Below are 24,690 nucleotides of genomic sequence, written 5' to 3' on the forward strand. Positions count from 1 at the left end.
CACCTGAAATTCTGTAAAATGTTGTGCTTCTTGACACAAGCCTAACTGAACAAGTATATATGTTCATCAAACATGCCACTAAAATTGTTCCATAATTACTACTGCAAGCTGTTTAGTAGGTGGTGCTATTGGTTTCTATTTATTTACAATATAATAGTATATCTGTAGGTGATTTTCCTCTTTGCACAAGCATATCCTACGTAGTCATTTAATTTTCTTAACCACTTGTTTATTTTTTATTATAATTGAGGAGGAAGAAATCAAATTTGAAATTTCAAATCTAATTTATATAATTTTATTACTGTATACTATGCTTACTTTAATTATTTTAATCACTTATTAGTAGTAAATTATATTTGCAATTAAGGCTGCATGTTATTGATAGATTATTTAAAATAAATAATAATGAATCTATCTTTTCTATCTACCACCTTATCTCTCTCTTAAATGTGGATTACGCATATTGGGTAAGCTACTAACTGTAAACTATAATGACCTTTGCATGCTTATTCATACAAATCAACTCAAAGTATATTGACTCAAACGTGCAATTAAAAAAATTATGTATTTAAATTTCAGACGTAGACTTTCGCAAAGAGTCAGTGTGCACTCAAGTATAGTTTTTTTTTTCAATTTTTAATTTGGTTTGTAAATAATTTGAACCTTTAAAAATATTGGAGTTTATTATCTTTAATTGGCAGCAGAATCAAAAAAATAAAGAAAAAAAATATAACACTATAACTAAAATAATCTATAATTTGTAATTAGAAAAACAATCGTTCATCCTATCATGTTTTTTTGTTATTTTCTGATTGAAATAACGATTCATCAGTGATAAATCTGATGTAAATTTTGCAAAGTTTAAATATCTATAAAAAAATTAGAATAAATTATTTACAGGCTCTCCACGAATGTTAGAATTCACATTTACATCCTTTTTATTTGAAAATAAAATGATATAGCTTTTCATTTTGTTTTTATTAACTTATTAACCCTTAAACTTATTTTTGAGACAAATGTAAATAAAAATTATGTTTTTATAGGATTCAAGAGTCTGAAAAACTCAATTTATATTGAAACTTAATTTATTTATTTAACAAATGAAGGAATTTGGAGAGAGAATTAATTAGAAATGTTTAGGTGTATCTTTCACATGCCTAAGGTGTGACCAAAGTTGAATTTGTAATAAAGACTAATACCAAAACTTACACACAAAACAGTTGGTGGGCGTTGAGCTGATGGAAAAAACACTTCTCCTTAAGCATATTCACATGTCCAACTCATCACACTTCTCCTTATAAGTCCCTCAATTTTTCATTTCCATCTAACAAAATTTTACTCCTACACATAATAAACTCTCTCTCCCTCTCTCTATTTCTTGATTTCTTCTCTATATTTTCTTGATTTTCTTCATCTCTTCTCTCTCTAATTTCTTGGTTTTCTTGATTTTCTTGAAATGGATTTGCTCATGTTAGTGTATGCATTCTTGATCTTGTATCCACTTCTCTTGCTTTTTAGGTGGGTTGATGGCAAATTAGATCGAGAATGTTATATACTGGATTACGAGTGCTATAAACCTACGGATGATCGAATGCTTAACACGGAATTCTCCGGGGATATTATATTGAGAAACAAGAATCTCGGTCTCAACGAGTATAAGTTTCTCCTGAAAGCTATCGTAAGCTCCGGCATTGGAGAGCAAACGTACGCTCCAAGAATGGTTTTCGACGGACGAGAAGAAAACCCTAGATACGAAGACGCGATCTTGGAAATGGATGAGTTTTTTCATGATTGCATCGACAAATTATTGACAAGGTCAGGCGTTTCTCCTCAAGAGATCGATGTTCTCGTCGTAAATATATCCATGCTATCCGTAATGCCGTCTCTATGTTCAAGAATCATAAATCACTACAAGATGAGAGAAGATATTAAATCTTATAATCTCACGGGAATGGGCTGTAGTGCTAGTCTTATTTCTGTCAACATTGCACAAAACATTTTTAAGTCTCGAAAAAATGTTTATGCACTTGTGATTACATCCGAATCTTTAACTCCGAATTGGTACTCGGGCAACAACAGATCGATGATTCTCGCAAATTGTTTGTTCCGATCCGGTGGGTGTGCGATGCTTTTAACTAACAAAAGAGCATTAAAACATAAAGCCATGTTCAAACTCAAGTGTCTAGTAAGAACCCATCATGGAGCTAGAGATGAATCTTATAATTGCTGCATCCAAACAGAAGACGAGCAAGGCCACTCCGGGTTCCACCTCGATAAGACGCTACCCAAGGCGGCAACGAGGGCGTTTATCGACAATCTACGAGAGATTTCGCCGAAAATACTACCAATAAGAGAGCTCCTCAGATTTGGGATCATGGCTTTGATAAGAAAATGGCGTAACCGTAACAATAAAGGCGCCGGAGGACCGAGACCGGTGATTAATTTCAAGACGGGAGTGGATCATTTTTGCATCCACACAGGTGGGAAAGCTGTAATAGATGGAATAGGAGTGAACCTTGATTTGTCTGAGTATGATTTGGAACCGGCAAGAATGACATTACATAGATTTGGAAACACTTCAGCTGGGAGTTTGTGGTATGTGTTGGCTTACATGGAAGCTAAGAAGAGGTTGAAGAAAGGAGATAGGGTTTTGATGATAAGTTTTGGTGCAGGTTTTAAATGCAACAGCTGTTTGTGGGAAGTGGTTAGAGATTTAAAAAATGGTAATGTGTGGAAGGATTGTATTGATAGCTACCCACCAAAAACTTTGGCTAACCCTTTCATGGAGAAGTATGGTTGGATCAATAATGAAGATGAAAGTACCTTTGTTTTTCCTTCATAAAACTTCAAAATCAATTTATCTACCTACAAATATACCAGGTTTGTCGTATATACCATATTTTTTAAATTTTATCAGTATGATCCGTCACATTTTCGAGCTTTTGTTAAATATATTTACGATTCATTTGGTACATGTGACCAACCTGATGTGTAATATCCATGTGTACAAAGTTCGTCATATGTGGCGTATAAAACATCGTGTCACGTTAGTTCCAAAAAAATCATAAATATATTTAATAATGTTCGAAAAGATATTAAAATCAGACTGACGGAATTTAATGGTATGTATGACGAATGAGCTATACTTGTTACTTGATAAATTTATTTTGCAAAAACTATACAAGTATTTTTATCAAATACTCTTATTTATTAATAATCATCATCATTTCAATAGGGTCTTCTTTTAAATTTTTTTGTTTCCAATTTTAGTTTTCTTTGAATTTGTCAATTAAATTTGTACACTAGTTGTTATTATTATTTATTGTTAAATCCACTTTGTGGATTTCATAACCCAATAAGATGTGCTGCTTCCAAAAGATGAGAAGTTTGCAATATATCCTATTGGAGGGCTGTAATTTTTATTTTTTACCTTTTTTTTACAAGTTGGATAGTGTGGTACTCTTGTTGTATTATGTTTTTTTTTTCACCTTTTTACTTTTCAAGAAATAGAAGTCTCCCATTTGAATGTTCATCTCTTAATATACATGATGAATTAAATTTGAAATTTCTTTGTTAAATGTCCTTTTCTGAACATTTTATTAATTATATTCTGACCACACATGTTGTTGTACTAGTTTATTATTGTGAGATAAATTTTGAGTAACACTAATTCTAGAGGAAGCAGAAGAGAATCCAAAGTGATCAGGAAGCGTAACAGTTATTTTTGAAATTTTTGTTTAGTTTTTTAGGCCAAATATCGTAAGAAGGCCAAACATTTCATAAGAATTTCATAAAAATCCTGACCTTTCAATTTTGTCGATTTTATCCAAGAACAGATTATTTGGTTTCAATTGTGGCCAACTCTCAATTTGATTTCAATTTGCCTATATGACGCCTACGTGGCATGCACATATATTGAAAAGTCGGGATTTTTGTGAAATAATCCATTTTTGGCCAAAATCGACAAAATTAAAAGGTCGGGACTTTTGTAAAACCAAATAATCAGTTTTTGGCCAAAATCGACAAAATTAAAATGTCAGGACTTTTGTGAAACTTTTATAAAAGGTTTGGCTTTTTTAAAACATTTGGCCGTTTTTTTTATTACAAATGGAAGAGCAGAATCAAAATTAGGTCGAAATATAAAGTCTACTATTATTCCAGATAATGGCAGATATATAAACTTTTTAAGATGGATAAAAATATAATGTGATATATAGTAGTTTACAAGTATAATTTATAAATTAAAATTTTAAAGTCTATACAACTATAAAGTATATTATTATATTATTATATTTAATGATCTTATTTGTGAATATAAATTTATAAAGTGACCAACTACCTATCATATGTTATATATAGATCTAGTCATGTATGCTAGGATTTTTTGAAACATTAATTTTGAACTTTTATGTTTACAGACAAATTTTTTTATCTATAAATCTATTTATATTTTTTTAATGTCCTAGGATAGATTCAAATCAAACAAAATAAACTATAATATACAAAAGAGAAGCAAATATGCATAACCATGATTTTCAAAAAACAAACTAATAAATAGATAAAGAACATAGGAAACACAGAAATTTGTATCTGAATTATTATTTCGACAGAGAATTGGACACATAATTAAATATGCTACCTATTTTTGTGTAATTCATTTGAACAAAATATTTTTTTTGATGAATATTTGAACAAATTATTGTTATGCATTGTTGGAGTTTCTCTTAATTCAAAACACTTTCTTTATTTATTATCAAGATTTGAAACTTTATAGTAATTCAGAAAATGATTTCATAGCAATGAAGTTACATGATTTCTTATACCAAAATATTTTTGGTTGAAATGTGAAGGATTTATGACAAATTTTGGAGAGTTTGTGGCGTAAAGTTTCCACCTAAATTTTTAGGACCGCAGTTTCCTTCAAAAATTGATTTTAAATTTGTACTTTAAATTTTTTTAAATGGCCTCCTTATCACACATTTATTTTGGTTTAAAAATATCTGAAAAAAATGTAATTTAACAGCTTGTGCCAGTACCATATTCTATAAATACGGCATTAAATCAAATAGGCTTTCAGTTTAGAGCCAGCGTGGTCAGAGAGCCCACACCTTTTGCCATAAATAGCAGAGATGAAGCCTTTTCTTTTTCTTCTTCTCTACTTGATTTATAGTTGTCGGAAATACAAGAGATCTCACATTAAAATTGAGTTATAAATGAAAATGATATCTTGTTATTTGTATTTATGTAGTGTTATTATAAAATGAATATTGAAAAAAAAAATAGATAAACAAATAAGTGAGTAATGTGTAGAAATATTTTTCTTTTTTTACTCATTGGAAAGCAAAAAAAAAATAGCACTTATGAATATAATTGATCTGGTGATTTTAACAAAATTGTACCTAATACGGATGTCATTTGAGCTATAGTTTCTTTTCTGTGAAATAACATAAAGCAGAAAGAAAACAAAAACTATTGCCTAGCTATAATTAGGGGTGTGCACGGTTCGGTTCGGTTTGGAGTGCAATTTATCATAACCGAACCAAACCACCCCTAATTAATAGGAACCAAACCTCCTACTTCGGTGAACGGTTTTGTCGGTTCGGTACACCGAAATTTCGGTTTAACCGACCGAACCGAGTCATTTGAACCGAAATTTCAGAAGCAGATTTTTTTTTCCAAGTTCAGAAGCAGATCAAAGTTTCAAAAATTCTAAAGCAGAAATAAAAACAAAAATATGAAATCAACAATACAAATACAATAATAAATTCAAAACAAATTGTTCACAGTTACAAATTTAGAAAATATAAACCAAATCACTAGGAAATCATCTTATATATATGACTAACTTTCAACAATAAATTCACAGCAAGCTTTCTACATCCACCCAAGAAATCAGAAGAGAAATCAACAAACTTCATCTCTTCCGGCGATACATGCAACGCCCGATCTCCACCATATTATCATCATCCGATCTTGTTTGGTCTTCACTGGTATACACGGGTGGACAAAACCCATGAGACAACGGTCGGCGATAATAATGAAATAGTAGGGTTTAGGTTCGATTTAGGATAAAAGAGAATAAGAGAAGGAAATAGTGGGTGAGAACATGAATTTTGGTGAGGGTGAGAATGAGGGAAGAGTGCGGCTGGGTAAATTATTAGGGTTTTGGGATTAAAAGACTATATATAGTATTATATAAAAATGACTGAAATGACCTTCCCATTAATTCGGTTTTTTCGGTTCGGTTCGGTGACCGAACACTTAAACCAAACCGAAACCGAAAACCGCAAATTTAATAAATACAAAACCAAATCAAACCGTTTTAATCATTTATTTTTCGGTTTGGTGTTTTTCGGTTCGGTTTGACTCGGTTTTTCGGTTCGACTCGGTTTTTGCTCACCCCTAGCTATAATAGATAAATCAACTTATGCATTTCGCTTTTCTTTTCTCCAACACTCTTCAACTACAGTCGAATGTTCTTCGATCCACACTCTTTCTCGTACGATTATGTCATAGCAACCAAGCTATGGGCCATCTGATTTGCTTCTCTGAACACGAAACTGCACTTAATCTACAAAAACTCATGAGCCAGTTGATGCAACTCTACAGAAATAACATTTAATTCATTTAGGTAAGTCACCTCTGAGTTTACAACCTTGACTAACTGCATATTATCACTTTCCATCATCAGCTTCTAAATGTCGCAATCCTTCACAATTATGGGACCGAATAACATCACTGATCTCTTGGATATGATAATTTATACGTCTATCTTTAGCATTTTTTTCCCAGCTACTAAAGTATCACCATCTTCATTTTGAATCACCATCCCAGACCCCATTGACCACCTTCAGTCTTTCCTGCATCTGAGCTAAGCTTGGACCAGTTTGGATCATGGTGCCTTTGCACCCTACAAACTCTCTTTACCCGACTCACTAGCAGCTTGATTGTCAGTGAACATATTACTACTAAGCTCCATAATTCGTTCACACGAGATGTCAAAATTTTTGAACCAAAGTAGGTTTCTGGAAAACGATATAGACCAACACAGAATCCAGAAGTTTTTAATGTCTGCTTGTTAAATCGCCTTGGAGTGTAAATTTGTCCACTACAAGAAATTGCACTTGGGACCCCTATTTTTGTCTAAACCAAACGTGCTAGCAAACCGAATACCACGCGCCCAAGGACACTCTTTAATGATCAACTGTTTCTCGACTTCTAGACCTTAGGAATTAACCTTCTCCCATTTTTGTGTGGTGATAAACTGAACTCTATATTGCCAGGCTTCGCTTCACCAATCGTCATACGTAGTGTTCGATTTTTTATTTAATATTCATATTCCAAATGGTAATCCATCTCAAGGAACAACCTATTTCGCTACCGAAGAGCTCGTTTAAAGGGAACTATCGATAGCCAAAAAATACGCTGATTTTACCAAGAAATGGCATACCTTTAAGAAATGTCACACTAGCAAATCATCTTGCCAAGAATTACACCAATGCAAGTCCTTAATAGTTTTAGCATCAAAGTTTTTACACACTTCATTAATAATCGCATTATCAAGACTCATCAGGCCACACTTGGTCCTGCACTATGATGTCTAGATCAACATCATTTTCCTATGGATAAGCACATAACAAGCCATATGTCGGAAACCAAGGGTCTCGAAAGATATTAATATTATCCCCAGCCAACTTCCCATCTAACTCCCTTTCCAAGTGAAGGAATTTCTCCATGAATGCTTCTCCAACTGTAACTTGATCTAGAGAAAATTTTAGTATTAAATAACGACGAGCTAGAAAAATATCTCGATTTGAGAACTCTATCAGCTAGCGATATTACATCATAAATTAATTTCCAAGCTTGCTTAGCTAAAATAACTGAGTTCAAACACTCGATATTTCAAAAAATAAGGTCCCCACTTTTATTTTCCATGCACATTTTCTACCACCCAACAAAAGCCAAACCCCGCTTACCATCACCTTTATTCCACCAAAAATTAGCCTTTAGACTTTAGACTTCGGTACAAATCGCCTAAGGAAGTTTAAAAACACCCATTGTATCTGTTGGGATGGCATGAACACCCGCTTTTAGAAGAACCTTTTCCGCACCTTTAGAAAGATAATTTTCCTTCCATCCATTTAGCTTTTATCAAACTCTTTATAGATGGATGTTGAATATTCCCCGTTTGGATCTTCCTACAAACGTCAGAAGACCCAAATATCAATTACGGTGAGCCACCTAAGCCACCCTTATAATTCTTGTTAACCTCTTTTGCTCCTCCTGTTTAACATAATGGCTGATAGAAATTATCACTTTATCAAAGTTGATAAGCTGTCTTGATGCCTCCTCATAGCATTTGATAATTCTTCTAATTTCAGTCTCTTCTGCATCGTTAGCATGGACAACAATTATAGATGCATCCACAAAAAAAACAAATGGGAGATGGCCGAGGCACTTTCAGAGACTTTGATCCCATGTAATTGCAAATCAAAGCTACCGTTCATGAGGAGCCCAGAGAACATTACCGACATCACAAATTGACTTCTTACCATCACCTCAAACCTCAAAAAGCTTGGAAAACATTACACACATGGAGGTATTAATGACAAAATTCTTCGTTCATTGCCTCTCTTAGATTAGCAACTAAAGGTAACCGCCATTAATGAGTCTCATGATATAAGGACCTTGAGAAACGATGAGCTCATTGAAAAAGTTTCTTCTTCATGAATTGACTTACAATAAGAGAATTCAAGAGGCCAAGCATCTTCAAGATGAGAAGACCAAGGGAATTGCCATGAAATATTCAGAAGCAAATGAAACCAAGGTTGAGGATGAAGACTACTTGAGTAATTATGAGGATGATTATGATATTACAATGATGGAAAAGAAGGTTAGGCATCGGAAGATAAGGAAGAAGGGGCGAGCAAAAAGATTTAAGAATAACAAAAGAGAAGCCTCCAAATTCAAGAGGGCTTCCACCCCTATAAGAGATACCCTCACTCCTAAAAGGTATGTCACCTGCTATGGATGTGGGGAACTAGGTCATACTAAACCAAAATGCCGGTAAGGTGCTAGAAGAACCTTTCAATAGGATAAGAATGGGTATATAGCTACATGGGATGAGGAAAGTGATTCTCAATACAATAGTGAATGGCAAAGAGAACCGTATCACAAACCTTATGAAGATTATAGAGCATTTGATTTTAAATGCTTTATTATAGCATGTGTTATATCAAATATGGTTAGTATGCATGTTAGGGCTATTGTATGTTGTATTTTTTTCCTATTTTCGTATGTTTGTCCTTGAGGGACTTTTATCGAACATCTTGTGTCCGTGTTTATTTTGGTTGGTTTGGTTAAGCTATTGAGTTCCATTGTTTTTCAAATAATTATATGTATGGTTTATCAAATTGATTTCCGGATTTTAAACTTTGGTTTGTACTTTGGTAATATTAGGTCGAGTTAGACTTGGATTGCTCGACATGTGAAGTGGAGCTTGATAGTTTTGGTGACATGTGTGTGCGTGTGTGCGCGCGCGCCATGCGAATATAAAAATAAAATTGTATTATTATTGATTTTTAAAGGGGGATAACTCCACTTGATAAGATTTTTTAGCTTTTAATTTGTTGCTCTTTAATAGTTTCACAGTTGTTTGTGTCGTTTTTTCTTCATAAATTATTGTAGTCATATTTTTATCGATAATTCACATAAAAAAGAGCCTAGTTATGACATCATTTTAAAATTGGAGCACAAGATGTTTTTATATCCCATTCTGCCTTTTCTCCTTTGTATATTTTGAAACAAATAGATAAGTTGTACTTGATTGTACCAAATATATTAATCATTACAAATTGTTGTAATTAAGGGTATCCAAAATAATAACAAATTCGCTTTACATATTAATATGAGATTGTGACAATTTTATTTAGCATATCGTATGATAATAATTAAGAGAGGAGTGTTTATCTCACTCAAACCATTGCGCCACATCATTTTTACAACAAACCAATAAGCATTTGCGATAGGGAATCTTTTAGTAATTAATTTTTTTATCATTCAATTTTCCACAAGACTAACGCTTTATAGGTTTATTGTACAAATGACATGGCGCAACGGTCGTGTTGTATAATGTTTCTTAAGAGAATGGTGAGCGCAGACATGACTTCTAAACTAATATTATATAATTATCTACCTTGTTTAATTTTAAATTAATTTATTAGGTGTAGATAAGTTAGAAGGATCATTTGTCATTCAAATGTTATCGATGGACCTCAAAATACTTCTCTGGTTTTTGACTTAGACGTCATGAGATAGACTCAGTGATGCTTGAAAATCTGGGGTCGTCCCAGACTCTATGCGCTAGCTGCAAACATAGTCAATCAGAAGCACATGCCAAGAAGTTAAAGCGATAAAGCATAATTCCGAAATAACAGGGATAGGGATCAAGCTTATCTCGCTCCAACAAGAATATGAACTCAAAGAAGAGAAGGGTTAAGTATTCAACTACAATCGAAACACTGATGCATATATATAAAGAGAGAAATAAGTCAGGTAATGAAGGTATGTTCATTGATTCTATTACTTCGGTGATTTCACCATTATAACCTATCAAGATCCTGACTTAGGCATCGAAGGGTGTTCGGACCAACATCGGCTTAAATCCTTTTAACTTATTCTCTATTGAACGGGTTGAAGTATTACCAGCCCGACTGCGTCGAAACCATCAGTCATGATGTTAGTCGGGAATAGCAACCAATAAAATAGAGTAAACAATATATCATACAATAAGCAACCAACGAGCAATCAAAAGTAACCAATAAGCAATCAAACTGCAACCAACGAGCAATGAAAAAGCAGCCAATAAGCAGCAAAAGATCAACAAACAAGAAATCAAAATTAAAATTAAATCAAATTTAATTTACACACATATCTCTTCTCATTCTTTTTTAATGTACATCTAATAAATGATTGTTTTTGAAATAAATTTATAAATTTTATTTATTTAATTTGTCTAAAAAATTTTATTTATATAATTGATATGGTGGTGGAGGAATAGAGAGCGTTTCAATATATATTCGAATCATCATTGTAATTTGTATCACATCAGAGTTTAATATGTACCAAAGTAGGATCAATATACTCAAATTTTATAAAATTCCAGTTGTTGAATATGCAATATTCTTGATATCGCCATCATTTATATAACTAAAAAAATGACAAAGAAAACGTCGCATCGAATCATTAATATTTGCTATTGTATGGAGTTCTTCTTTTGAAAAAACCATTGCATGGAGTTGGCAATTTAAAAGTATATTAAGCTAACATAAAATTTATGTTTAGTAAAGTAGAATATCAAATAGCTTATATAAAAATATGGCACAATTTATAAATAAATATATAAATAATTAAAAAAACAAAAATCAAAATCTTGCTAAGAAATGAGATAGTTCAGATGAACAGTAGTCTTCAAAAACACATAGATTAAAAAACAGAAGAATTATAAATGAAGGGTTTTGAATTGGAATTAAGAAAAATGAGGTTTAGTAGAATTAGTGGTGACACGCCAACTCGGACAGATTCCATTAAGAATATGAGGCCAAATAAAATCATATCCTTTAAAAGTACCATATGTTACTCTTCTTTTTTGACGGAATAGCATTTAATAGAGCGGATTGGGCCAAACCCATCTAGAGGTCCCTGTACTTTGTATTTTTTTCCGTTGGTCCTTATACTTCATTTTTGTATTTTCTGGTCCCTCTACTTACTCATTTTTTATTTTCAAGTCCTTTTTGAGTTTTTTTCTATCCTTTTGTGTGACCGGAGGAAAAAAGATTGTAAGTAGAGGGACTGGAGGAAAAAAAATTATAAGTACAGGGACTGGAAAAAACTCAAAAAGGGCCTCAAAATCAAAAATAGGTAAATAGAAGGACAAAATAATATAGAAATGAAGTATAAGGACCTACGAAAATAAAAGTGTAAAGTACAGGGGCCTCTAGATGGATTAAGCCAGCGGATTGTTCTATTTAAATAAATGAGGTATATTCGCAAACATAACTTGAAAAAAAAGGCATGCTTGAAATAACCTAAGATCACAGAATATTGTTGCAAATAATTTGAAAAAGAGGGTAAAAGGTGTAACGTCTTCTTTTTATTATTAATTTAAAAAGATGGTGAATAATATATGAAACTTTAAAGCAAAATTCGGGAATTATTGATAATAAAGGTTATTGTAGTTTTTTTTTATTGTTATAGTTTATTATCATACTATAAAACATAACAAACTGGTTATTGTACTTAAAATTGTAATAAATTAGCTATTGTATTGGGCAATCAGAGACTCTAACAAGTTTTTTTTTTTGATAAAATTTGGCCAATTTATATTTATGCGTGGGAAATTTCTAAATTTGAGAGAATAAGATATCTTTCGTTTTATTAGTATGGTTGATGTGGAAATGAGAAAAAATTAAAACACAAACTGGAATTTGTCATATATTTTTTAAAGTATATACCAGAATCACTAGAAGCATAACACACATTTGAAAATTTAATTACCAAACTGCAAAAATAAAAATCAATTACCCAAAATCTAGCAAACAAAAGAGCTAGACAAATTGAAATCAAGTGTTCTTGATCTGTCAACTACTCCACAGTTGGTGACATTGATACTATCCACAAAAAGTAGCCACCAATGTTGCCATTAATGTACCTTTAAACCAGCTTTTGTTGGCTAACTTATTGCAATTCTCTCTAAACTTAATTATTTCAAGACCCAATTTTTTTCTCTTACGGCATACTATTTCTTATTACAAGAAAAATATAATTGATATAATGTCAATTCACTTTATTTTATCTATTTCAAGAGTACGCATGGAGGTGAGGCAGATGAATCCAACAAAAAGAGATTGGACAGGATAGCACTAGGTGTTTATTCATGTGCTATGTTGGTGGCATGAAAATGAATTGCATTTAGTAGCCGTCTCTTTTACTTTAATATCAGGCAAAAGGTTCACTTTACCTTCTAAGTTCAGACCAAGAAAATAAATAAGTTTCTGATGTGGAAATTGTCTCAATTATCATCCTGATATTGTCCAAAGTAATTCACATCGCACCAAACATTAACTCTGTTGGTTTTTTCCGTCTAGGTCTTTAGAAAAAAAGTTCCAAAACATCCTTCATGTTTAAAATGTTAACCAATTTTATATTTATAATCTTTTTAATCATTTTCACCTTTATTCATTTAAGTATATAATATTAAATAATAGGCGAAACAAATGAATGCGTAGCATCCAGATCAAACAAAACTAACGCATTCATAAAAGCGATAGAAAATGTACCTTACACAATAACATTAGAAGTTTGAGCCTTTTGGGGGTTCAACGCGAAAAATTCTAGCATGATTCCCACCAGCCTGTGAGGTCTGACCAGTTCCATGACCGCCACCATTCTTTCCTTCTCGATTTCCATAACCTCAGACTGTCTGGCCAGTAAACGTACTCCCCGTCCGACCATATCCAAACACTGCCTGATATGCAGGTCTCCGCTGATGATAGGATGGTTATGCAATTGTGGTAATTGAACTTTGGGTGCTCAACAATTCAATATTATGCATTTTATTTTATAGATCGAATTTGAAATTTGAAATTCTTTTCAGCTAATAGCTATTATAGATGGTCTTTGAGTGGTAGATACATATGTAATATAAAAGATAATAAAATAAATTTTTATAATTCTCCTCCATAATTTTTCACATCATGAAAAATATTGAATTATTCGCACAAATTTTTGTTTTAATTTTTATTTTGGCTAGTTGTTTATTTTTAATTCTTTTAATTTTGTATTTGAATATAGTATATTTTCTTTTTAAATTTTATTATTGATAGCAAAAAAAATATTGTGACTATAAATTTTAGTTAAAAAATAATTAACATTTCATTCAACCAAAAGTACATTAAATTGTCTATAGGATAAATGAATTAAATAATAATTTTATTTATTTTGTGAGCTAAATTTAAATAACCCATATTTAATCCGTTTTTTTATTTGTCTATTTAGAGTACACACAAATTGAAAAAGTGCTATTTGTATCTTAAATTATACTAAAGATAAAGACTAATTTAACCATGTTAATCAATAAATGTTTCAATTTATTACATGAAGTTATAATTATGAGGAGCAGTAAATTTGAAAGACAATAATAAAATTTATTTTGAAATTTAAAATGAAAAAACAATTACTAAACAAATGAATTTAATTAAGTGATTATTTTCCAAATACCCGTTTTTGCAAATTATTTACACCATTTTAGCCAATCTTTTTCTATTTTCAAACGCTATCTAATTTGCTAACTTATTCACCAAAAATACACTATATAAAAAAAGTCTTATCTCATTTTAGATTAAATTTTTACATAGCCATTTTTTTTTCTCTCTCTTCTCTCTCAAAGTTCTCTCTTCTTTTCTTCTTCTTCGATTGATTTTCAGTTTGTCTCCACCGGTTACTTTTCTGTTCGTATTTTTCGTTCGTTTTTCTGTTTGCGCTTCCGTTCATCTACTTCCAATGGATTTCTCGTCGTTTCCGATCGTTTTTCCATTCGTCTTTTCCGTTCGCGCTATGATTTTTTCGACTCGTTTTTAGATTTGTGTAATTTTTTAGGTTTTTTGTAAATAAATTATTGTAGATCTATAATTTTTTTATTTATAAAATTGATCTAGTATTCATATAATTATTTATTTTGTATTTCTCTTATTCATAGATTTGTTTATTGTTACTGATTTTGTAAATAACAAATTGATATATGGTGTATTTGTAGTAATTTTATAATATATTAGTGTATTTTTGATGTATTTATAGTGTATTTCTGATATTTTTCTAGATATCTATGTTTTTTTGGTGTATTTCAACTGTTATTTAGTAAATCTATGGTGCATTTGCAGTGTTTATGGTGTATTTGCAGTGTTTTCATGGTATAGACCACAAAACACTACAAAATGCCATAAATACACTATAAATACACTATATATACACTGATCTTAGACTATAAATACACTATATATACATTATATATACACTAATCTTACACTATAAAAACACTATATATACACTAGTGTTACACTATAAAAAAATAAAAAAAATTCAGGAAAAAAAAAATCTTTAAAAAATAAATAAATTATTCAAAACTGAAAAATATGGCTGTGCAATCGGTCGGTTCGGTCGGTTCGATCGACCGAACCAAAAAACTGAAAACCAAAATTGGAAACCGAAAGCTATTTATGAAATTTTTAAAAAAGGTATTTTTCGTAAATAAAAAAAGTCGGAAAAGAAAATCAAAACTTAACAGGTAAAAGTGTAAATAAGTTACCGAAACATGTATTTTAGGAAACCACTTGGACAAATAGATAAAAATAGAAAAAGTAAATGACTATTAAATTATTTTCATCAAAATTAATGAACTTATTAATTTTTTAAAATGAACTTATAGTTATTATACTATATCACTGTCTTAAAATTAGTTATTACACTGTTGTATTTTTGGTTGAGGAATTTTGTCAAACATTTGGCGTGCGTTCTGCAATTTCAATGGAGAAAGCTGACTACAAGCTTCTTCTATCGTCTCCTTCTGGTCTCTCACCATCTCAGGTTCATAAGCATAAGATGTAGTACATGTTTGTGTATTTGTACCTGTTTAATTTTGTAAATGTTGAATTTCAGGTATCGGTGGTTTTTGATCAATTATATGACAGGATTCCTCATCCTGATATTGAATTAGAAAACTCCATTGCTAAGGTTAGTGAATTTTCTCTAGTGGGTTTTGCTATTCTATTCTACTTTCATTTAATTTAAATATGAAATGGACCCATTTTGAATATCATGTTGAATCGCATTCATTTTTGTAATCTTAGCATTAACTTGGATATTGGAATTATATAAATATGTATCTTAGTTTGTAGAATTAAAGCTGATTTTACGATGATTTATGGCACATTTTTTTTAATGAATTTTGAATAGATTTGGGACGAAAGGGTACTGAAGAATCCATCATTTTACAATGGAAAAAAGTTCCGGGTATGTTCATGTCTTGAACTATCAACTTCTGGTATGTATATTTCTTTATTTTCATCTGTTCATATCGTAAAATTTGTTGAGAAAAGGAACGTCAGAATACCATCGAACTAGCTTAAATTTGATATTAAACACTGTGTGTCGCAAATGTTTTTAGTGATACTACCAATTGGGACAAAAATTCTCTTGTAGTTTACGACGCAGTGTATCTGTGGCGGTAAATCATAAGCTATTTTGACTAGATCAATTTAATTTAAAAGTTTTAAAAATCACTTTAAAGTTCAATATCTTGTAATTCTAAAAGTGCAAGTATGATAGATTTACTAGGCAATATCAAAATGAGAAAGGAACTGAACCTTTTTGGTTGAACCATTTGATGCAAGAGACCACAATGCATTAATACCACAGAGTCACAGACAAGAAATTAAGGACATGCTGCATTGATTTGTACATTTAAACTTTAATCTTTAATGCCTATATGTATGTCCCGCATTTAACTTTTCATAACTTTCTTACCAATTGAAATGGCCTTTTGTTTTGCTTGCATTAAATAATGACAGTATGGAGGTTACAATGTGCCTAGTGGGAGTGGATCAAACAAAGATTCGCACGTATGCCTCCACCTTGGTCTGACAGAATATAGGTCCATCTCTTCGCCCTCTTATGTGTGTGTTCGCTGGCATCTGAATTTAGCAGTCATACCAAATTTAATATCCTTTAGTTCTGCCTCTTTTGAGCTATATCCATATTCACTTATTGCCGGACAATGCTATAGGTCTTGCATTTCAAAACGTTCTACATCACGATGCTGTAGCGTAATATGTCATTAATGCAGTGGACATGTTATTTTCCGATGTTATATCGTCTGTAGGAGCCAAATGCAAGTATAGTAAAAAGTTCCTGTATCAAGTGTCACTAGAACGTGGTCTTGCATCAACCTATCAATTTTTATCAAAGTAGTTTTGGTGTAATTGAATGATTTGCTGCCAGTCCTTTAGTTCATTATGACCTCCATTTTTTTTCTGAAACTGATTCACTAGTTTTTTTTTTGAATGAATCGAGCATCCCTAAAAAGATAAAGAATGAATAGTATCTATTTGTTATTCAGGACCTTTGTGGGGACAAATTTAAATCCGATGTGGGAAAAGTTCCTTGTTCCATCAGAAGGTATTTCTGCAAATTTTAACATGTTCTTCAACCATCACATAAGAGAATTTTACTACCCTTGCTATTATTTTTACTAATGTGGCAATTCATCCTTGCTGGTATAGCCGTGTGGATAATGCACAGACATGAATTTACATATATGTGCCTTGCCTGTTCTCATCTCCTTATGCATGAACTTCTGAGATCTCAAGTTTACTTTTGGTGGGTTATAAAAAATAAAGCATATGGTTTCTGGTTCATTATTGGTTTATTTTTCCAGATGACTCTATGATGTGTCAACATATGTCAAGTCCCCTGGGAAATGGTGCAATTGTGGAGACATCTGACGAGAAAATAGTTGTATTGCAAAGAAGTCATAATGTTGGTGAATTTCCTGGACATTTTGTTTTCCCTGGAGGCCACCCAGAGGTAAAAGTCTACCAAATGAAACCTTTGCATTTATTGCATTTCTCGTTGCTGTGCAATTGCCTCCCTGGTTGAGGCTATGAGTACTTTGGTGCATTTTCCTTTAGGGCTTGATCATATTAAGAACATTCTGTTTCTGTCATCCTTTGCAAATTATTATTCTCTTTTTTAAGTATTTGCAAGCAGTTTTCATTTTTCTGTTATTCTTTGGTCGGCAATTACATTGTTGTCTAGAATTAATGACGCAGCTGCTCTTTTTTGATGATTGATAGCCTGAAGCAGTTGAAATTGCTTCTCATCAGCGCAGCAAAGACTTTAAGGACACTGATATGATTAACAGGAAAGTTTCTCTTGAGATGTTTGATAGTATTATTCGTGAAGTGGTGGAAGAAATTGGAGTACCTGCAACATCTCTGGTAAGCCACAAGTTGCCTTTATAGCTTCTTTTAATAACATAATTTATTTCTCTCTTTTAGCAGGCTATGTTAATTAGAGAGAATGGACACACAATTTTAGTATCTTTATAAGCTTTACTTGCCAAAACAACTTAAGCATATCAGCATTTGATAAACTTTCCCGATGTAACAAATTGACAATGTCTTTAAATTTCTGGTATAAGTTATGAGATATATGTTGCTCTTCTTATCTTCAGCCATCAATATATAGTTAGGAATGCTTAATATTGTCAGTTTCATGGCTGGATCCCCCACAAAAGGGGATTTTCAACAGTTCAAGCTTTTGTGTCCAATTTTACTTATATGAATGGACATAAGAGGAGTTGTGCTTTTAAATAAATAAAACAATTATATCTCTGTTCGTCTTCTAGATAAACATTCGAGAGCTAAATAAAGTTGTATCTGATATTTTGAAAATTTTACCATTTTAGTTTCTTAGATGTCACCAAAGGATACTTATCGGTGCTTTTATTGCCTGGAATAACAAATAAGTTTGAGCATTATTCATGCGGAGCTATATGAATGAGCAAGTGGCATCGCATTGATAGCATGTTGAGTATACCATGAAATTATAAGTGTTATAGGATTACCTTTTAATTGCATCTAGGCATGCGCACAAATTGTTATTAATTTTTTTTATATGAATATATTAAGACCATGCAGAAAGTACATCATTTTAGCGGTAGTAGCCATAAAAACATCAAAAAGAAGCTGCAAGCCTGCAGCCTCAAATGTTAAAAGTACTAACTCAACATGTTTTGAACTTCCCCTTAATTTACACATTCTTCTTCCAAATGGAGTGGAGGGTTTTGAGCAAAGCAAACAACTAAACTGTACCTTGCTATTATTCTCCTTCCCTTTAATTTGAAATATATCATTGGAAAATCTAAATAAAGTAGCAGATATAGTTTTTTTTCTCCTATGCATGTACTAGTACTGTAAATAAAAAAATTAGTCTAACATAGTAGCTTATGGTACGCCATACAAGTATTTAACATAATCTTAGAGGTAATAGTCAATATGGTATTATACAAAGCAGAATAAAAAGACAAGTAATAAAACGCTAAAAGGAAATTGAGATCATTGTCCCCACAATGAGAGCCACTATACATGAGTAGGTTTTCGATATTCTCCCGAACTTTTGGTACATGATATCAAAAACTATGGAGGGTATAGAATACATATTTTTTCTTTCTTAGTCACATAGTAAAGCTTCTGCATATGAGTAATATATACTGTACTAATACTTCCTGTGAAAATTGATAGTCCCTTTACTCTAATGGATATGTTTGCATGGTCATTTGGGTATTATAAACTCAACGCTTGGCTTTAATTTTCATTGCAGAGCAACCCACTTTTTATTGGTATATCCTGCCGGGTGTTGAATGTCAGACCAGCTGCATTTTTCTCTATCAGATGCTCCCTTAAGTCTGAAGAAATTCAACAATTGTATCGCCATGCTCAGGATGGTTATGAATCAACCCAACTCTATACAGTTTCATTGGTGAGATGAAATTTTATCTGTTACCCCTGATGTCCAAATTTCATTCATTTGTTTCATTTATTGGTCTTTTGTTTTTCAGTCTCAACTAGTTGTATAGTATCGCTATATTTAATTAAGATGTCAAGGGCTTGATATATGAGGATGGAAATACTTGGTAGTATGACTACCAGTCAGGGAGAAGGGTAGTGGCCTGAGATGCAGCAATCAGGTGCATTATGTCTATAAAGCTGATCACCTGGTTGTTAGGGACTTGAGATAGTAGGGTGATAAGTTATTATACGTAGAACTTTATGAGAATTGGCAATGGAAGGAGTAGGGTGTGTTCAGTTTAAACTGCACCGAACCGAATCAAAATTTTGATTTTTTTTTAAAACAGAACCAAATTGATTTTATAATAACTTTAAATAATTTGATCCAAACTGAACCTAACCAGCCGGTTCATTTTCAATTTTGTTTTTTCGATTTGGTATGTGCCAGAAGTGAACTGAAATGTCTTTACTTCTAAAACCAAATCAAAGAATCTTTTTTTTTAACCGAACGGAGTCAAATATGTTAGTTGGATTTGGTTCGGTTTTTGCACACCCTAGATGAGAGCATCTCAATGAATTAATTTTATAAATAGATCTAACATCTGAGTGATCACATACATACCTTGGATTTTACAGCAAATTTAACTCTAATATTTCGTTTTCATTTGCTATCAGAATACAATAGTTGTAACATGCTATGAGAAAAGATTCTGAGTTGAAATTCCAGTTTTAGTATTTTGAGTGATTCTCTTTGTAAACATTAATTTTCTATATGTTGATTTGATTTATATAAAATTGCTTTATCTGAGTGTTTTTACATATCAGGCTGATTTGGAAAACATGGCATCTAAAATGCCTGGGTGCCATCAAGGTGGATTTTCTCTCTATAAGCTGATGATGGAAGCATTAAAGAATTCATGATTGTCCCTGGTACTGATTTTAATTCGTTATTATCATAAGCTCATGTCAATCCTCTTCAAGATGTAGTACTTGCATGTCGCTCATTTCATGACATGTTTTCCAATTCCCATCCTTGTAAAATTTCATTAATGTAAGATTGCTTTACAAATAAAACTGGCTTACAACCCCAAAAGAAAAAACTGCAAGAGGCTAAAATTGCTCAAAGTTGTCTAATTTATGTTAGTTTTTAAAGAGTATAGTTTCACCTAGGATGGATGGCAAATGGAAGGGTCGGTATGGTTTGGCTTGGATAGTCAGTGTCTAGGTTAATTTAGATTCCGGTCCTTTTGAGTTTAGATTTTATCTTACGGTATGGTTTGGATTGTTAGTGTTTAGGTTAATTTGGATTCGGGTCCTTTCGAGTTTAGATTGTTATCTTATTCGAGAGTTGTTAGGTTTGCGTGATTTGGATATCCTTTCAGGAATCAAGTTTGGGTCATTAAACCTAAATTTTATCAGATCCGTGTATATAATTTCAAACGTTATCAGTTTTCATGTTTGGTTTAGAGGTTGAGGGATTCTAGAAATTGATGGAAATAAATTTTTTGAAAATGGAACTATTAGAAAAACTGTTATCAACTGTGGGATTCTATCTAAATAGTTCACAAGAGCAACAGCTTAACCAAATGAGTACGTAAATTGATTCATATTATAGACTCTGTCGAGTTCGAATTTGTTCAGATGTACACGAGTTTGGTCATATCCTGGTTCTACCGAACCAGCTACTTCATCCCCGGACATGTCAGGTCGAGGTTTGCCATCTTTAAGTGATCAAGTCCCTGACCTCCTGCAATAGAAGTTGCAAGCAGATGAACAAAAACATTCGTTTTCAATCTTTGAACCTTGTGTTTGGACTTGTTTCAGTGTATGTGTGGGCACTGAGTCTTCTAATCCATAATTTCCATTTACAGTTCATTTGATAGATACACTGATTTGCCACATTGATGACTGCATGCCACTGTCAGACTGCTCTTGTTTTCTCAAAATTAATGGCAGATCATCTAAAGCCTTGCTGCCCTGTAAAAGATTATATCTGATAAGTAGTAAATAATTATTTGTGAACCGCTCAAAAATTACCAAGACGTGCCCATGTCGTTATTCACATCTAATAGAATGAGGCTCCATAGCTGCATTAAAGAATTAAAATACAAGCGGAAGACTAGGGGTAGGGTGGACAAAATTTTGAACTGACCGAGTTAACCAACAGATCCGATGACTTTCGGATGGTTCGGTTTTGGCGGTAAAATCTTCTTTAGTCAGTTTTCGGTTTTCAGTTCTGCTTTGCATTTAAATTGCCCATTCTAACCGAACAGACCGAAGTTTGAAACACTGTTAACTCTAACTTCTAATTCTAAGCACTAATCGTAACCTAGCAGCATATTACATTAAAAAGAAAATCAACCTAGCAGTGGCCACCAACATCTCTGATCTTCCTATTTTTTTCTCTGTTTTTTAGTCAATTTGAAATCAATCTCTCAGCTCTAACTCTCCTTGCCCTTGGTAATCTTCAATTCTTCTTCAGTCGACCAACAAATTTTCGATCATCTAATGAAAATGAAAAAGAATTTGTTCAACCGGTAAGATAATCATTGTGGTAACGAATTATGGACGCGAATGAATTGTCTTTACTGTTGAACGTTCTGCATTTAATGTTAAACTCTTTGCAGTAATGAACCGCAATCTTCTACTCAATTAATACTTTTGATAAAAAAAATCAATACCTACATCGACGTCTTAAAAGAGAGCCACGACTTCGAGGTCAAGGTCAATTGTACGGGATCATCCTGATGTTGTTTCATTCAATGGAGAGAAAAATGCAAGTGTTTTTGATAACATTAATAGAAGAATGCAGATACTTGAAGAGAAATAGAAGAAAAAATATATACAAAAAGATGGAGACTAATATTAAAATAGAAAGCCTTAAATCCTAATATAACGCAAAAGAGTATATAGATTAAATAAGAAAAATACTACACTGCTTACATAATAATAAATATAATGATCTATTTAACAAAAAATTTGTGCTAAAGGATATTTTTGTTATACAAAATCAAATGGTATGTCATTATAACATCATATAAGTGTTTGCTTAGACATCTTGCTAGGTTAAGAGGACGACAAAAGATTTTGAATTTGCAATGTTTAAATAATTAATTTCAATGAGTCATACTAATTGAAAATTTGATCAAAATACGATAAAAACATCTTTAGCTCATATGATTGTTGTTGATGAGCTTCCTTTTAAATTTTGTGGAAAAACATACAGCTTGCTCTAATTTTAGGATGCCTTTTAAATTTACTCTTTCTGGTGATTGTTGTGATTTTTATGTTGATGAGTAGAAAAATATAAAGGCTTAATTACTTAAAAACCACCCACCTTGAACTTTTTTTTCGTTTATACCCTGATCTAGAAAAAATTCATTTATACTCTGACGTATGTGTTTATGTTTCACCTCTACCCCAAATTTCAAAAAAAAAGATGATTTATTAAAGCAACTAAATATAAGGATTATTTTATATTTTTTTCTATTAAAAAAAATACAAATAAATACTTCATCTTTAAAAATGTTCAAAAATAAGGATTATTTAAAAAAAAAATTCTAAATAGAAAGAGGTTAATTTAGTGCCTCGGGGTAGAGGTGAAACATAAACACATACGTCAGGGTATAAATGAATTTTTTTCTAGATCAGGGTATAAAGAAAAAAAATTTAAAGTGGGTGGTTTTTAAGTAATTAAGCCAAATATAAAATATGTAGAAAAACACAAGACAGAGTTTGTTTGACTATTTTTTTCCCAGTTTGTTTGACTATGGCTACACAAACTTCTTTACAAAGAATCAGTTATATGTGTCACCTTTTATTTTATTAAGGCCTAAAAACCCCCCACCTTATAATATTTTTTCGTTTATATCTTGATCTAGGAAAAAATTCATTTTTACTCTTTTTTTGATTTTTTGTTTTCAACTGTACCCCAAAATTTATTTTTTTGACAATTTAATTAATTAAAGGATGCAAATATTAAACACAATTAAATAGAAGGATTATATTATACTTTTTTCTATTTGAAAAAATACAAACAAATCCTTAAACTTTAAAAATATTCAAATTAATCTTAAAAATTAATCATTTAAAAAAAATTATTTAAATAACTTCGGACCCACTATTATACTCTTTCGATTTACAGATCCGCTTCAAAAATTCGACAAAAATATTTTAAAAAATAATTTTTTTTTTAATTTTTTCGGATTTCAGGCAAGGAGAAGGAGGTCCTCCTCCTCGCCTGAAAAGAGGAGTTGCTGCTCCTCTTCTCAAGGAGGAGCAGCAGCTCCTCACCTGAAACTCAGGCGAGGAGCTGCTGCTCCTCTTCTCAGGCGGGAAGAAGGATTTCCTCCTCCTCCTCGCCTGAGATCCGGAAGAAAAAAAAATTAACGTAAATTGTTTTTTTAATAAAAGATATTAATTTTTACGTTTTTTAATTTGACAAAGTTATTGATAATTAATATAAAATAAATAATTATTATTAGTTTAATTTTGTAAAGAAGAAGGTATTTTTGTATTATTAATAACATTAAAATCTAATTAGAATATAGGTTAAAAAATGAAGGACTATTTTATATTTTTTTCTAAATGAAAAAAGTTCAATTTAATGCTTTGGGGTACAGTTAAAAACGAAAAATCAAAAAAGGGTACAAATGAATTTTTTTCTAGATCAGGGTATAAAAGAAAAAATATTACAAGGTGGGGTTTTTTTAAGTAATTAAGCCTTTTATTAACAATGATTGAAATTTGTTTAGGAAAACTGTAATTTTTTATCTGATTTCTAGTCATAAAGGTCTGGAGATCGGGTTTAAAGTAGAAAATTGATTGAAAGAATGAGGAATTGTGAATGTTTTCACTATTATTACGGACAATGCAAGCGCAAATGATATTGCACTAAGATTCTTGAAAGAACAATTTATTGGTTCAGAAACTTGCATTCTTAATTGTAAATATTTTCATATGAGATGCATTGTTCATATTGATGGATAAAAATAAAATGGAGACTCGATAAAAAAAGATTAGGATGATGATATGGCGCATCAAACATTCTTTAACTAGGTTGAAAAGA

At 31.7% G+C, this 24,690-nt stretch overlaps 2 protein-coding genes across 3 annotated transcripts; both read left to right on the plus strand.

Annotated features, from left to right (window-relative positions):
- Nucleotides 1-1,267: 1,267 nt before the first annotated feature.
- On the plus strand, nt 1,268-3,532 carry LOC126665765 (3-ketoacyl-CoA synthase 12-like). Its single transcript, XM_050358665.2, has one exon. It carries the CDS (start codon nt 1,457-1,459, stop codon nt 2,840-2,842), a length of 1,386 nt encoding a protein of 461 aa, XP_050214622.1. The 5' UTR covers nt 1,268-1,456; the 3' UTR covers nt 2,843-3,532.
- Nucleotides 3,533-15,493: 11,961 nt separating this feature from the next.
- Nucleotides 15,494-20,747, plus strand: LOC126675328 (nudix hydrolase 9). 2 transcript variants are annotated; one of them, XM_050369988.2, is made up of 9 exons: nt 15,494-15,639; nt 15,712-15,786; nt 16,009-16,065; nt 16,623-16,705; nt 17,171-17,229; nt 17,489-17,637; nt 17,907-18,050; nt 19,435-19,593; nt 20,448-20,747. In XM_050369988.2, the coding sequence occupies exons 1-9, from the start codon at nt 15,580-15,582 to the stop codon at nt 20,541-20,543; spliced, it is 882 nt and encodes a 293-aa protein (XP_050225945.1). In that variant the 5' UTR covers nt 15,494-15,579; the 3' UTR covers nt 20,544-20,747. The 2 variants fall into 2 exon arrangements, with proteins under 2 accessions (XP_050225945.1, XP_050226015.1); XM_050370058.1 differs by lacking the exon at nt 15,494-15,639 and having other exon boundaries at nt 16,009-16,096.
- Nucleotides 20,748-24,690: the final 3,943 nt, after the last annotated feature.

This window comes from Mercurialis annua, linkage group LG1-X (assembly GCF_937616625.2).
Source record: "Mercurialis annua linkage group LG1-X, ddMerAnnu1.2, whole genome shotgun sequence".
Taxonomy (NCBI): Eukaryota; Viridiplantae; Streptophyta; class Magnoliopsida; order Malpighiales; family Euphorbiaceae; genus Mercurialis; species Mercurialis annua.